General features: G+C 48.2%; 1 protein-coding gene across 3 annotated transcripts; it reads right to left on the bottom strand.

Annotated features, from left to right (window-relative positions):
* Positions 1-7,472: 7,472 nt before the first annotated feature.
* On the bottom strand, positions 7,473-16,157 carry LOC132482619 (holocytochrome c-type synthase). Of its 3 annotated transcripts, XM_060087933.1 has the most exons (8): positions 16,023-16,157; positions 15,299-15,442; positions 12,291-12,442; positions 11,324-11,472; positions 10,478-10,597; positions 8,367-8,453; positions 8,010-8,126; positions 7,664-7,751 (listed from the first exon to the last, which is right to left on the bottom strand). In XM_060087933.1, the coding sequence occupies exons 2-7, from the start codon at positions 15,408-15,410 to the stop codon at positions 8,018-8,020; spliced, it is 729 nt and encodes a 242-aa protein (XP_059943916.1). In that variant the 5' UTR covers positions 15,411-15,442; positions 16,023-16,157; the 3' UTR covers positions 7,664-7,751; positions 8,010-8,017. The 3 variants fall into 3 exon arrangements, with proteins under 3 accessions (XP_059943915.1, XP_059943914.1, XP_059943916.1); XM_060087932.1 differs by lacking the exon at positions 8,010-8,126 and having other exon boundaries at positions 7,473-7,751; positions 15,299-15,376; XM_060087931.1 differs by lacking the exon at positions 8,010-8,126 and having other exon boundaries at positions 7,473-7,751.
* Between the last annotated feature and the right edge of the window lie 94 nt (positions 16,158-16,251).

A 16,251-nucleotide genomic window follows, 5' to 3' on the forward strand; every position in this document is an offset into this window, starting at 1 on the left:
TTGCCCCACAGAGACACATGGCTGCAGCTCTGTACTGCAGGGGACAAAGAGGGCGGGCGGGCGGCCTGTGATGCATCACCTTTTCACTCCTATGATTTAAACTTTAATAGTAAACGTGAGAAGCACATGTGTATTTCCATGGTTCCTGGTTGGTGCTCAATAAGTATTGAATGATTGAAGAAACAGTGACGTTTCAAAGTGTGGGCTTCAGGGTCAGAGAGAACACAGCTTGACTCCCGGCTTTATCATTCATTAGCTGGGTACCAGTTACTTTAAGTGGCTAATTCTCCATTTTCTCAGAGTAGTCGAAGAATAATAACACCCAACTCCCAGGATTGTTCTGAGGGTTAAGTGAGAAAATACCTAGAGTTGCGGCAGCCATACAACACGTATTCAACAACTGGCAGTATAATTGGTGTCCCATGTGAGATCACTTTAGAAAAAAATAAATTGGGGCCCTCTGCTGTGAAATGCAGGTATGATGAGCTAACGTTTATTAACGACACCTGCTCTGGTCTAAGTTTCACTCATATTAACTCATTTCATCCCCCACAAGCGGTAGACGGGAACCATGACTATCCTCATTTTCCAGGGGGCACAAAAGACTCAAATGGGTTGCCCAAGGTCGCATAGCTGGAAGGTAGCAGAACCAGGATTTGGTGGCGGGCCATCCAAGTGTGCGGACCTGCTGTTTGGACCGACCCTTCCGCTGTCCACTAGGGGGAGCAAAGCTGTTTCTTGTTTCCTTACAAAGAAGATGCCTACTTTGAATCACCAGTTAAACAAAAGACACGTTAACAGGAGCAAAGGGTTTATTTCATATGCATACAGGAACCAACAGAAGAATCATCTGGCTCCTTAAATAGTTAAACGTTTACAGACCTAACCTAGCAGGGAAAAGGGAGTGGGGAGAAACAGCTTCTAAGGGAAAAACAAATAGGTTTATTTAAGAAAAACAAACGGGTTTTTAGGAGAGCAGACTTTTGATAATGGTTGTCTATACAGGTATGATCAGTCTGTCTCCATGAGGACCATAAAACTCCCCCAGAGAGGGGATTTATGGTAGCTTCATTTCCCAGAAGTTGCTTTTAGTCGGATAAGGGAAGCTCAGGAAGGCTTTTTTCTGCATCTGTTGAATCTCAAATGTCTTCGGCTTAAAACCACCTTTATGCCAAGTCTGGGATTCTGAGTGGTCTCCTCCACAAGGGTAAAATGAATTAGAGAAGGAATTAGAAACACGCTTATTCATGCAGGAAAGAAACATGGCCACTCAGTGGTCAGAGTCTTCTTAAAGTAAAATCACTTTACTTGGTCAAAGACCAAGGATCTGGGTCCAGAATCTGCTTGGGAAACTCAGTCATGAGGGGCACCTGAGGGCAGATGAGTCGCCTGGTTGGCTTTCCTTCCTGTTGCTTCGCAGGAGGCGAGCTGGCCGCCACCAGCCACTTATCCCATCTGGAAGGGCGGATACCATTGTGGCCGTGAGCACAGCTGAGCTTGGCAGAGGGCAAAGACTTGCTAGGGACCAAGGCAGTGCTGGTTTGCAATGTCGCTGCCGAGCAAAATGTGCAAACAAAGAAGCAATTCAGCAGTGACAGAGCTCAGACGCCGGAGGGACAAGCTGCCCTGACCCCGGTGAGGTTTTTCACAGCCATTCTGCAAACATGAATGTTACGGGTTGAATTGTGTCCACCACCGCCAAGATATTGAAGTCCTAACCCCCTGTACCTGTGAGTGACCTTATTTGGAAAGAGGGTCTTTGCAGACGATCAACTTAAGATGAGGTCATTAGGGTGGGCCCTAATCTAGCATGACTGTTGCCCTAATAAAAAGGGGGAAGTTTGGACGCAGAGACAGACACATACCCAGGGAGAACGCCTTGTGAAGACTGGAGTTCTGCTGTCACAAGCCAAGAACTGCCAGAACCTGGGAGAGAGGCCCGGAACAGACCTTCTAGCACCTTCGGAGGGGGCACAGCTCTGTCAACATTTTGATCTTACTTGTAGCTTCCAGAACTGGGAGGGAATACATTGCTGGTGTTTAAACCACTCTGTTTGTGGCATTTTGTTACGCCCTTGCAAGCGAATATGGTGAACAAAGCTCAAGGAGCAGAGACAACCCAGAACACCTCTACAGCTCAGGGGAGCGGCCACCAGGAAAGCGTTTGCCTTTTGAGACCACGATTCACGTAGAAGAAGTACCCAGTATCAGAGGGGTTTTCTGTGTCCCCGTTGGGTGGGCACTGTCTTCACCCCATTGTCACCTTCCCCCGCCCCCATCATCACCTACCAAAGCGATGTGAGATGAACTTTCAAAGGAAAGGTTTTCGTTATTCAAACAAGACAGGGCTTCCCTGGTGGCGCAGTGGTTGAGAGTCCGCCTGCCGATGCAGGGGGACACGGGTTCGTGCCCTGGTCCGGGAAGATCCCACATGCCGCGGAGTGGCTGGGCCTGTGAGCCATGGCCGCTGAGCCTGCACGTCCGGAGCCTGTGCCCTGCAACGGGAGAGCCCACAACAGTGAGAGGCCCGAGTACCACCAAAAAAAAAAAAAAAAAAAATCCCCTAGCCAATGCAGAGAATCAGTCTAGAAATGAAGACCCCCAATACCATCTTCTTCCATTCCACTAGCCACCATCTCCAGATTTGAAATGCCAACCTAAGAGAGTGAAGGAAAAAATACTTCAATGAAATGACAACTAAGGATGGGATTTTAAAATTCATTAGTGATATAATTCTCTAGTGGGCGTCATCTCCAAATGATTCGTCTGGGTTAATCTAAGCACGAGGCACTCTCCTGGGAATGTAAAAGGTGAGGGGTGTGAGGACACGGGCCTAATGCCAAACTGGCCCACATTGATTAAAGAGAAAACTTATTTTCCATTGGCTGTGGGAGACTTCCCCCTCCCACCCCGCCTCATATCCACTGGCCATAAATAAGGATTGGAAAGCTCAGACAGCAACTAGAAGCCATCTGATGATGATGAAAGAAATCAGTCAATTGAGATGAGGTTGAAATTAAGCTTGCAAGGAAGTCATCGGGAGAGATGAAATCGACCAGGCACATGCCCAATCTTGCACTTATGGTGGTGAGTCCCAGCAGAGATTCTCTTCCTTGCAGCCAAAAGCATCCTGATAACATTCCATACCCAGCCACTGAAGAGCCACAGGAACTCATCACACTAACTGATCCTAAATGTAGAAGGAATAGCAATGTGTATAAAAGATGATTCTGCACAGAGCTCCAAAATAATAACCTTTAATCATCCATCAGGACTCCACTCCACTGTTACTGTGAAATGGTCTCTCTTCTCACAATTCCTAGGTTATACCACTCAACATGAATAGTTTCTGCAGCCCCTGTCACATGTGACAATGTATATGTTAAAGCATTAAGTAAAAGCTAATTATAAATGTAAGCCTCATCCCCCAAATAGATATAGGCTCCCCAAGAAGAAACTTGTCTTAGAAACTTTAATTTCCAGTACCTGCTATGATTTCACAAAACAGTGGAATGCTTGCCATATGATGTGTGTTAAAAACCTGGCAGAAAGTGCTGTCAGCTTTCTCTTCAAAGCAAGAGGTAGAGTACAGAAGCATGAAGTTAGATGTTTTCCACATATACAAATGGCAGAGAATTTTATTTAAGATACTATGGCTTCTCCTCCATTGCAGCAATAAAATGTGTTATTTCTGTTATTGGGGTGGTGGGTGGATAACTGAGATACGTTGCTTTAATATACTATATATCTAAGAAATTAGGTAATTTTGAAAATTTTACCTTAAGGAGGAATGCGTTGCTTTTGAAATGATCTTTGGTACATTTTACTTGCAGTAAACCTAACGCTGTAAATCCATTTTGAATCTGGATACATATTGTTTCCATGGAGGGGATACCTTTGTGATCCTGAGGACACAATGAGCTAGATTTCAAATTACGAAGCACAAGGGCCTAATTATAATCTTTATTTTTGTCGAGTGGATCTGGCATATTAAGTAAACCAAATGTCACCCTGTTGTGTTTATATTCTTTAGAAGGTCAAAGACTGCTACCTGTCTTTTCCCTTTAGCGATTTTAAATAACATGAGCTCGCTTAGAGCAAGGACCTGAGTACCTGCTAATCCTCCAAATCAGGAGGAGGCCCTGCCGTCCGCCCTTTAGACAGATTCTTCCTGGGAGAAGTCAGAGGGTGGGTATTACTTCTCAGTCCTTCTTTTCTTCCTATCCATGCCTTTTCCTCCTTGGTGATGATGAGGCGATGGCTGACATTCATTAAGCCTTTCCCCGCTGCAGGCTCTAAGCGCTTTCAAGTGGTTTGGGAGGTGATTAGGTCGTGAGGGAGGGGCCCGCAGGAATGGGATTAATGCCCTATAAAGGAGACTTCAGCCATCTCTCTCGCCCTTCCATCACGTGAACAAAACAAGAAGACGCCGTCCCTGACCCAGGAAGCCGGCCCTCCTTACCGGACACCGAATCTGCCAGTGCCTTGATCTTGGACTTTCCAGCCTCCAGAACGGTAAGAAATGAATTTCTATTGTTTATAAGCCACCCAGCTGATGGTATTTGTAATAGCCATGTGAACAAACAAAAACAGTCAGTTCGGGCTTCCCTGGTGGCGCAGTGGTTGAGAGTCTGCCTGCCCATGCAGGGGACGTGGGCTCGTGCCCCGGTCCGGGAAGATCCCACATGCCGCGGAGCGGCTGGGCCCGTGAGCCATGGCCGCTGAGCCTGCGCGTCCGGAGCCTGTGCTCCGCAACGGGAGAGGCCACAGCAGTGAGGGGCCCGCGTACCGCAAAACGAAAACAAAAAAGTCAGTTCTATTAATTCTTTTTATGGCCAAGAAAGCTGAGGCCCAGAGATACTGAGATGAGTGAAGGGCTCTAAGCCAGCCGTCTGCCTTCAGGACACTCATTCTTTTTTTCTTTTTCTAAAATTGTGGTATAATTGCCGTATACTGCCATATAATTTCAGGCGTACAACATGATGGTTCGATATTTGTATACGTTGTAAAATGATCATCACAAGGCGTTAACACCTGTCACCTTAGAAATTTTCTTTTCCTTTCTTGTGGTGACTTTAATATCTACTCTCTTAGCAACTTGCAAACATGCACTACGGTTTTATTAACTATAGTCACCACGCTGCACTTTGTACTTATTTGCTTTATAACTGGAGGTTTGCCCCGCACTCGGGCAAGCACCAACATCATTGTCAACGTCTTATCTACGAGCGCTGGTTTTTGGGTGCTGGTGGCTGTTTTGGATTCCGCGTGTAAGGTAGATCATATGGTATTTGTCTTTCTGGGTCTGACTTATTCCACGTGGCATAGCGCTCTCCAGGTCCTGCCATGCTGTTGCAAATGGCAAGATTTTATTCCTTATTATGGCAGAATAACAGTCATCTCCCTCTCTCTCCCTCACGTTTTCTTTATCCACTAGGCATACTGCTGCAATTTAATCTGCAGCCCCAGTTTAAACCCTCACCTCGTTTGCTAATCCTTAGCCTTAGATGCAGTAGTTTGTTCTGATTCTGAAGAGTCTAGGCCTAAAGACTTAGTTTAAAACCCTGGAGAATATCCAAACTGATTTCAAGTTATAAATGAAATCTCCCATCAGAGCAGAGAAGTATTGATCCCTGGATACAATCAAGTATAATTTGGACACCAAGCAGCTCTTATATCCAGGGTTCTAGTCTTCTCTCGGAGTGGAGGAATGGTGTACAAACGTGATCTTGTCATCGGGTCCACCTGACAGTTTACTTTAGAGGTGGTTTTTCTCAAGAAATACTAGAACCCTATAGAAGGGGTGATTCCCTGCCCGCGGCTCAATTTTCAGTTTCTAGTTACAACACGTGGTTTCTCATAATAATGCCTTAACCTATACTTACTCAATGACACTTAGGACCTAAACACATGCCAACAGTAATTATTTTCCTCAGATTAGAAATATTTCATCTGTCCGATGAAATAAGTGTAGTTACTCTTAAAAGATTTTCAAAACCTGTTAACTATCAGCTTTATTTTCTTTGCAAATACACAAGTATTTTGAAATGTAGAAGAGTTTAGGGTTGTTGGATTTTTAAAACTCCACACAAAACAGACACAACAAATGAAATTCATACCAAATGAATCACTCCAGACTGCTAAGTCCATCTACTAATTTAACACTACAGTACTCAGGACAAATGAAAGGAGTTAATATTATTAACACTTAAGAAAAAACCCCAAAACAACAACCCCCAGTCATCTGTAACATGCTGCTATAAGTTGAACAACCAGTGTATGGATTACTGGTCTAAAGAATTTCAATGGCAAACTTAGAGCTCCCTTAAAAAACAGATGTGACGGAGACAGTGAGTTGATGCAACCATTCTACATCTGGGAAAAATATTCTCCTTGTGAATTCTGACAATGGACAAAATATAATCGTGTTTTAGAGTGGGACTGTCCCTAGCACTGTGACTTCAGCCAGACCTTCATGGTTCAGATGAGGCCAAGCAGAGAAAGGCTTCAGGCAGGGGAAGGAATGGGACTCAAGGGTGGGATTAAGCTGTCAAATGCCAGTAGAATGAGGCCTGCTTGCGGGGGGCGGGAGGGGGGGCGGCAGAGTTACATATCAGAACAATGGGAATTAAAACAAAAATATTTAAAAATTTAAAACACATACTCCAATGCACGTGCATCATCAAGTCATGGGGGAGCTGGAATTATTCTAGATCAAGGTCCAGTGTGAAAAATTCACATAAGCAAAAATTTGTAGAGCCAAGACACACTTCAGTTTAGCCGAGTGCATTTCCAGTGTGTGACTGCATTTCCTTCACAGGTCACTACTATAGTGCAGGGACTTTAGAAATGTTGGTAACTTTTTAAAAAGCGTAACAGAACACTTTTTTTTTTTTTTTTTCTTTTTGCTGTATGCGGGCCTCTCACTGTTGTGGCCTCTCCCGTTGCGGAGCACAGGCTCCGGATGCGCAGGCCCAGCGGCCATGGCTCACGGGCCCAGCCGCTCCGCGGCATATGGGATCCTCCCAGACCGGGGCACGAACCCGTATCCCCTGCATCGGCAGGCGGACTCTCAACCACTGCGCCACCAGGGAGGCCCCAGAACACTTTTAATTGAAGCACTGGACCAGGTCAGAGCTCCCGAGCATCCCATGGGCTTTCAGATCTACGTGTCAGTATTTAAGAGAAAACAGGAAGGAAAAAAGCAGCTCTCTTCATATTTCAAGCAAAGGTCTTTCTCGGAGGTTGTTCAGACTTTTCTAGATTAAATACACAGGCAATACTACAGTTAAAGGAAAAACTAAGGGAGTGCTTCCCACTTCTCTAAATGGGAAGAAAACTTAAAATGATGCACTATCAATCAACTGCAAGGCGGAAACGGAGCTCAGAAGAGCACGTGCAGAGCGCCCTTTGCTAAGTGACATGTAAGGTGTGATGACCCCCTTGACATTGCCATTATATCAGGAGTGCAATTCAGTTTGGGGAAAGTAGTTTAATGTATTGCTCAGAAAAACAAGCAGTTTATATATTGCCATGCGTGACGAAGCAGTGGTTAGGAAGTCCAGCGCCACCAAGAGACCTTCATCCGGTCCCACACGGCCGAGAGCGAGTCCAGAGCCGGCCGGACGTCCAAGATGGTGAACTGGTAGTCGTGGTTGACCTCGCCACCATCGTAGTAGTCAATGACGTATCTGACTTCTGTCCCGCAGCGGTTGACGATCCAGTCGTGCCTGTCAAAAGGCAGCTCGTACCTGCAATGAAAACATGCCGGCGGGGGTTAAAACGCTGGTGGGGTGTTCAGCTCGGGTTTAGGCGGTGAGCAAGGCGGTGAGGCTGCGCGTGGGGAGGCCTGCTCTCGGAGTCCACGTCTAAGGGGAGGTGAGACTCGGAGGTCAGAACAGTCCACAGTGCTGAAGGCAGGTGGGGCTGGAGAGCTGGAGGAGCCCCGATCAGAGGACAGCTTATCTGCTACAAGGGAATAAGATCAACGGCGGGAAAGACGCCCAGACCTGGGAGGTCAGCTGAGGTCCTGCAGAAATGCGGGTGCGAGCGGCGAATCCGACCACGACAGGAGCGCTGACGGCACAGGTGGACAGAGATGGAGCGCGGGAGGAGAGAGGGGACAGCTGCGAGGACACAGAAGATGACCTGGTTCAGTCCTGTAAGAGTGAGACAGGCAGCAACCCGCGGCACCCTAAGCAATCTGCCCACCAGGGGCCGCCTTGAGGGAGCGCAGGGCTACAGCTGAACGCTGAGGACGTTTTGGAAGTTGGCACCGCAGTTCTTCCACTATCTGGTTCTGGTGCCAAGAGAAAGCAGACCCTGACCTGAGGAACAGAAAAGAACGTTTCTGCACTGACACTCACCCCATCCAGGAACGAATTCTTGCCCTTGGTGAATACTCCTTCGCTTTCCCTCCAAACCGGACCAGTGATGGACCACAAGGACACTCCCTAGAAACCCCCAAGGAAGAAAAGTCTATTAAAATATTTTCTTTCCCTTGAAAAGTAGGGTGTTGCAGTTTCTCAATAATACACATTTTTCTGTAGGCATTTTACATAGTATCACATTTACAGAGAAAGGTAACTTCGAAAAAATTCAAAGAAATATCCCTATTCGTTAAAAACTCTGTGCTTTACTTCTGGACCAAGTACGTTTCACTGCCCCCCTTTCCCTCCATACATCTGACCTGCTCTTGGCAGGAGTAGGGAAACAGGGCCTTTCCACGTGGGGCGGGGATATACGCTCAGGAAGAAAAGCGTGAGGCCTCGGGCATCACGCTTCGCTTTCACGAAGAGCAGCTGGGGTTTTTTCAGACGAATATCCGAAAATCCTATACTCTTCTCTCATTTGAAACCAATAAACAGCCTTCATGAAGAAAGAAAAATGCTGGCTGATTCCCTAGGAACTAATGTAATCAGTGTTGGACCATCTCTTTAAGTAACTGCATACAAGCTGACGGAGGGCAAGGTCCTGCCTAGACAATCCACTCAGTCTCTGGGAAGACCCTGGGCTTGGACGTCCTAGGTGCCCACCGGCCCACGCCCTGGCACTGGGAGGCTCACGGTCGGCCTAGCACGAGGCACACAGCAGTGTCCCCTGTGGGGGGAGTGGGAACTCCCGGAGGCCACCTGTCTTGGCAGCTGCTGTCATTGTTGAGACAGGCTTCGGCCTGGACGGGTCTCTCTAATGAACTGGGAGGCAGCAAAGCACCCCGAGTGTGACGGGCCCCCAGGCGAGGACTAGCCGAGCTCCTTCCCTTCTCGGCTTCAACGACAGCACACTTTCAGCACAAATCGCTGCAGACATTCGGAGCCCTCATCACGAGCCAGCCAGGAGGATGACGCCTGCCCGTCCCGCGGAACTGAGAGGGGGAGCGTGGCCAAGTGACGCCCAGGGAGTGACTAATGAACTTCACAGTCCAAGCATGAAAAAACAGAGCACATTAAAACTCATTAAGTGGATTTTACCCAAGAAATGAATCACTCGCATTTTGCCATGAATTAAAAATATTAGCCACCGACCATGATAAAATCTGGCTCCGTGGAGACTCCACCCCCCGCCCCACGCTTCTCCAGGGGGAGCCCTCAAACCGCCATTATTCTGGAAAAGCTAAGTTTGGGCCTCACCCCAGACTGACTGAATCACAAACCCTAGGGGTGAGGCCCAGCGCTCGGTATTTTAACAAACCCTCAGGTGATGCTGATGCAGCTAAAGCACGAGGACCGCCGCTCTGAACAGACCGATGGCCCGTCGCCACTAACTCACAACTGCATTTGGCTAGTCTCCCTGAGAAAAAGGACCATGTGCAGAGATGCCTCTTGATGTGTGCTCCTAATGGGGAGTCAATAAACGCTGCTGAGTGAACAAACAAAACTGTTTTTCCCAGCTCCCTTCGGGCAGAGAGCATTTTAGAATCTCCCAACCCCCATGCTCTGCTTGCAGTGGACTGCAACACTCCTGTTGAGAGCTGGGGTCTACGGCCCCTCCCCTTGAATCTGGGCAGGCGGTCATCAAAGGAGAGGCAGCTTCCCTGCCGCTTTCTGGAACTCTAGCTCTGGGAACCCAGCCACCATGGTGTGAAGAAGCCAAAGCGGCCACATTTAGAGGCCATGGGCAAGTGTCCTGGCCGACAGCTGGCATCACCCACCACAGGATTGCAGTCCACGGCTGTCAAAGCCACCGCTGACCGCTGAGTCTTGGCGGCCGGGACCCCATGCATCAGGGAGCAGAGACGAGCCATCCCTGCTCTGTCCTGTCTGTACTTGGGACTCACCAAACCCATGAGCAAAAGTAAATAGTTGCCATTTCACGTGGCTGAGCGGGGTGGTCTGGAACAGGCCTACTACCTAAAATGTTTTATCAGAATAGCACATCGTTTGAATAAAATGCTTCTATGTTTCTTTTCATAGCAAGGGGCAATGACGTTAGGAAGATGCTGGAAGGATGTTTTTTTTAAGACTTCAAACAGACTTACGCAGCGTGAAGGGCTTCCCACTTCAAAATTTCCTTCCAGGCCTGCTCGTTGTTCTGGTTGTGAATTCTAATGATATTATACATGTCTTTCTGACTAATATCCTCATCCTTCCATGTCCACCTAGGAAAGAACATTTTGGTAAAACTTGACAAATATTACTGAGAATGCCGTGTATTCATTTCATTGAGTCACCAAAAATCAGATTTACCCAAATATCAAGGATCCATCTATTTTTAAGGTGACACTTTTTCAATTAGCATCACGGATTCCCTACCTTTCCCAAGTATTTTATATAGAAGTGTTACTTTTTTTTTTTAAACTATTACTGGCTATGATGGGTTAATTTTATGATGAGATTAACATTTAAATGGGCAGAGAGTGCCCAGATCTAATAGCTGAAGGCTGAAACAGAACAAAAAGGCTGAGCCTCTGCCAGTAAGAGGGAATTCCTTCTGCCTGCCTGCTTTCCAACAGGGACATCGGTTTCTTTTCCTGCCTTAGGACTTGAACCGAAACATCGGCTCTCCTGCGTCTCCAGCCTGCCCAGCAGATTGTGGCACTTCTCAGCCTTCATAACTGTGAGCCAATTCCTTATCACAAATCTCTCTATACGTACAGAAAGACATACACATCCTGTTAGTTCTGTTTCTCTGGAGAATCCTAATACATTGGCCTTGTACTTATATTCTGATGAGTCTGAAAAATCAGTTGATTATTATAAACATTTACTGTACGTCTGGGGGATTAAAAACCTCTTTCACATTTAATTCATCTAAGAATTAAATGTGAAAGGGGTTAGATTCACGAGCAAATTTACACCCTCAGTAATGTGCTCACTCCACTCACCCTTTCCTTAACATCGCATTCCAGAACATCTGTTCGGAAGGATAAACCCACTTTTTATCTGAATCTGCCCTCGGAATAGAGGACTCCTGTCTCACAGTAGATAGCGCAAACGGCTGATCGGGGGCCGGCGTCTGATTAGGTGGTGGCATCTAAGTAAAATAAGTGGGTTTTTTAAAAAAAGGTTAGAGATATAAAGTTGAAACAATATAATTAACTACTTCCTAGAAAGCAAGGCATCACAAACACAGCACAGGTTCCCTATTAAACCAGCGACATCAAAGTTTCAGACCTCTCAGGTCATTTGGCTGTTTTTCCTTGTTGTTTTGAGTTCTCATAAATGGTAACTGCACGCTGTAGTTAAAAATTTAGTCTCTTTCTTCTCAAGGATTAAAAAGTAAACACTAATACCATGATGGGCAGGCACTGCTACAAATTCCTGGAAAAGAGAAGGTGGGGCTATGTATATACACGTGTGTGTGTATGTGTGTATTATAGATAGACAGATAGCAGAATACCACTGCTTTCTCGATGGCATTCCACTGGTGGCTGCCACGTGACACCGCACCACCCTAGTCACTGCCGTACAGGCTGGCACCCAGGTGTGCCTTAAGAGGCGCCCCAATCTTGCAGCTTGCCTACGAGGTTTCCCCAGACCACAAACACCTCTCCGAATTCTAGCTGTGCTGCTAACTGAATTTCCTGCCCTCCTAACAACTCTATCCCCAAAGGCAGTGTCCTCTGGCCTGACTTATTCCCGGTCAGCCCACTCGGGGGCTTCGGGAATGGCCCTTTGCTTTCTCAGGTGCTCTCTGAAACTAAGTGACACATTCTAGATTTTCACTGTGGATGGAATATCAGACTTCTTTGTTTTAAAAGGACAGAAGAATCAATCCTAGCAGTTTATCTTGGAGTCTGTAAAAGCATCTCTGCATAAAAACTTTAGGAAGAGGGGCCGGGCGCAGATTACCAGGTTAGAAGGATCTAGGTTCTCTTTATTCTCAGCCATCGCGCCGGTGACCGGACACTGCACGTACTCGTACGCGCGTTCTTGGTGTGCAGGCACAGAGCTCGTTTTGCTCCCACAGGTTGGGTCGGATGGCTCGGCACTCACTGCAGAGCCTGAAATAGATGCAGGGTAAAAACAGTGCCACCACAAAGGCAGGACATCTGCCTCTCTCATCCTGGGCCCTGAAGAGCTGGATGTCTGACCAGTGACCCACCAGCACAGGCAAAGCCAGGTTTCTACTGTTCACAGCTGCCAAGAGTTAAGCTAGTCAACATTCTAACACCCTAAAGACCAGCAAAAGGTTCGAGAAATTTACTTTCCCCTTGAAAGAGAAACGGGTACCCACTGGCTTACTGTGTCATTCCCCTAGTCAAAATAAACCCCAAAGCCTCAGCATTTGCAAGAGAAGCTACTGCCCACACCAGGGTTTTAGTGAGGGGTGGAAGGTAGCTGCTGTGAGCTGCTACAGAGGAACCTCCGTGGGGCCGGGGCCACATGTGACTGGGTCTCCCTGACTTTCTGTTCCCAAATTCCAGACAAGATCCAACCCCAACCAGGACACAGGAGGCCAGGCTTTCATTACCGATGCCTTCTTTCAGGGACTGGGGACAGGAGATAAAAAATGAGCAGAGAAGCCTTCAGAAAGGCGACTGGAGAAAAGTCAGAATGCCACTCTGCTTGCGCTTTGCTCCAGGACTAAAACAGGGCACAGAAAATTACCACTTGGCCGGGGTTCTAGTCCCCGTCAGTAGATAGCAAGTTTATCAAGCAAGGGCACACATTAAAGAAAACGTTCCACAATCCATGTAGGATCCAGATGCCACTTAAGAGGAAAGGTCTGCACCTGCAGGAACAGCGGCAGGCAGGGTAGTGAGTGCCCAAGGATCCTGGGTGCTGCTGGAAGCGCGTGTGCGGACCCAGAAGGCAGTGTAGACTCAGGAGGTGGGGGGCAGGCACTGGGAGAGCTACGGTCCAGGAAGACAGCGCTTGTGTAAAGGAACCCTTATCTTAAGCAGCAGCAGTTAGCACCAGGAATACACTGAATGCTGGGTGCGCTACACGAAAAAAGGTGAGTTTCCTTTCAGTTCCCTTCCTCTGCTTCTCCCCCCAGACCCTCATTCCCTAGGACCCTGTACAGCTGTCTACTGAGGGATAGAGGGAGACTTGTTATATCTCCTCTCTTCACCACCATTCCAAGTGCCCATCTTCTCTGGGTCGCTGGTCCCAGCTGGGTGTTGGAGAGAAAATCCTGTTTACGTTTTTCATATTATATAAGCACTAGCCCCTTCGATCTCCTACAGATACCCCCACTCTTCCCTAGTGCAAAGTCAGCTGACGGCTCTCCTGGATACACAGCCAAAGAGATCAGACCGTGCACAGGGCTCTGGGATGTCCCGGGGACGCTCAGAGCAGGCACACACCTGGTAAGCCCAGGTCTGCCTCCATTCTCTCCTGTATGAAGAAACCCCAGAAGAGCACCGGACTGGTCCTTATTCAAGGTCCCAGAATTTTCGCTGGCTTTGCCATTTACTAGCTGTGTGACTTGTAAGTTTCCTTAACTATAAAACAGGGAAAACCTACCATGCAGGATTATGAGGATGAGAATGGAAACTCCACTAGGCAAAGGATTTTTGTCTGTTTCGGACACTGCTGTTCTCTCGGTGCAAAAGCAAACACAAAACCCATCGGTGCCTGGCACAGAGTGGGCAGGGAGCAGATCCTTGCTGACTGACGGAGGGAATGAACAGATATAACACAAGGGAGTGTCAGCACTCGGCAAGCATGCAACACTGCTTCCTGCCCTCACAACTTGAAACAAGAAGTCACACGTCAGGTGAATTCAGGCCATACTTTTACATGGACAAAGGTGGAAGGTGGACCGATTAAAAATGAAAGCATTTCCATTCTCCCCTTTGCACTTAAAAAATGAACAGCAAGTCCATCATGCAATGACTTTTTTTTTAAGACTTTTTTTTTGATGTGGACTATTTTTAAAGTGTTTATTGAATTTGTTACAATATTGCTTCTGTTCTATGTTTTGGGTTTTTTTTTTTTTTTTTTTTTTTTTGCGGTACACGGGCCTCTCACTGCTGTGGCCTCTCCCGTTGCGGAGCACAGGCTCTGGACATGCAGGCTCAGCGGCCATGGCTCACGGGCCCAGCTGCTCTGCGGCATGTGGGATCTTCCCGGACCGGGGCACGAACCCGTGTCCCCTGCAACGGCAGGTGGACTCTCAACCACTGCGCCACCAGGGAAGCCCTATGTTTTGGTTTTTTTGGCCGTGAGGCATGTGGGATCTTAGCTCCCCGACCAGGGATCGAACCCGCACCCCATGCATTGGAAGGTGAAGTCTTAACCACTGGACTGCCAGGGAAGTCCCGGCAATGCCTTAGTTTTACACAGAGAGTACTCCAACGGATGGAGGAGTAAAGCTGTCTCGGTAAAGAAAGACAGCGAGATCTAGACCAACGTTTCTCAGCCTGGGCACTCTTGACGTTTGGGGCCTCTGTTTTAAGGGCTTCACTGTGCATTGTAGGATGTTTAGCAGAACTCCTGGTTTCTACTCATCAGACGCACCCTCTCCTCTCAGTTATGACAAGCAAAAATGCCTCCAGGCATTGCCAGGTGTCCTGCGGGGTGAGGCGGGGAGAACCGCTGAAGTAGACAACGGCAAACTTTGGGGGGTGGGGGCTGATGTATGGAAGAATTCCTACACTCTCATGCACTATCTCCATCGTCACACTAACCCCGTGACACATCATTATTATATCCTCAGCTTACAGATGATGGGTGGAGACTTAGAGAAGTAACTTGTCTACAGTCACATACTTGTAAGTAACAACGTAAGGAGTGAACCCCGGTCGCCTAACTCCCACGCCTAGGAGCCTCACTAGCACGCTGTACTGCCTCCTGAGGATTCTTTTGAGAATTCTCCTTTGTTTTTATTTCCTAGACAAATGGTAGATTACCTTTCATTTTCCCTTCATGCATTGGGCATCCCGAAGGCGGGGCTGCTGTCTGGTGATCTGAAGCATCTGAGGTCTGAACTGCAACAGCAGGGGTAGATACAGACAAACCCATGGTTGGAATCGCGGTGTTGAATCCAAGCAATTCTAAATTCACAGGTGCCAGAGCAAAGAGATAGATTAATGCTGATGCCTGGGCTCCAACTACTCCCTTAGTGTTCTTAACCTGGCCAACGCTTGTTTCTCCTCCTCGTCATCCTTACGGAAATGTGCTGGGCAGGGACGCCACTTCGCCCTCCACTTCGAGGGACAGCTTTAACATATCACCCACTTTGGGAAATACTAGTGTGAAATCTACACCACCTTTGGGGACACGTTTCTAAGGGTGTGCGGATTTTGAGGGTGACGTGAGGAGGTCCCTGAGAAGTTATGTCACAGCGAGGGGGTGTAGGCCCGGGGATGGGGGGAAGGGGGTGCTAGGTGGTGATCCGATGGGAGAAAGGAAGCCCACTGAGTCCAGATCAGACCCCCGGCCCTGGAGCTCAGCGAGGGTCTGGGGGTCTGGGAAGGGTATGGCGTAGAAAAAAAGATTAGAGGAAGGAAGGAAGGAAGGGACAGTAGAGGGCAAGGCGCGGCCAGAGTCTTCCTCGCACGGTCCCCGCGCGTGCTACCGTCGAGTCCCAGGATCTCAGACCCCCACGGCCTCAGCCAGCCCGCCCCTCCGCACCTGATTCCGGTCCCGGGCTGCCGGCCCCGCCTCTAACCGCCGACTCTGGCGCGGAGTGGCAGCGACCCGCCAGCACCACCTTCCCCTCGCTCGGTCACCGCTCGTTGCCCCGGTCACCGCTGGCTCTCTCGCGCGCCGCTACTTCCTCTTCCGAAGGCGGAACTTCCGGGCGCGTGGAAGGCGGGCACGCGGGCTGAAAGGGAAGGGCTTCCGTCAATCACGGGGGAGC

The sequence above is a fragment of the Mesoplodon densirostris genome, chromosome X (genome assembly GCF_025265405.1).
Source record: "Mesoplodon densirostris isolate mMesDen1 chromosome X, mMesDen1 primary haplotype, whole genome shotgun sequence".
NCBI classification, from domain to species: Eukaryota; Metazoa; Chordata; class Mammalia; order Artiodactyla; family Ziphiidae; genus Mesoplodon; species Mesoplodon densirostris.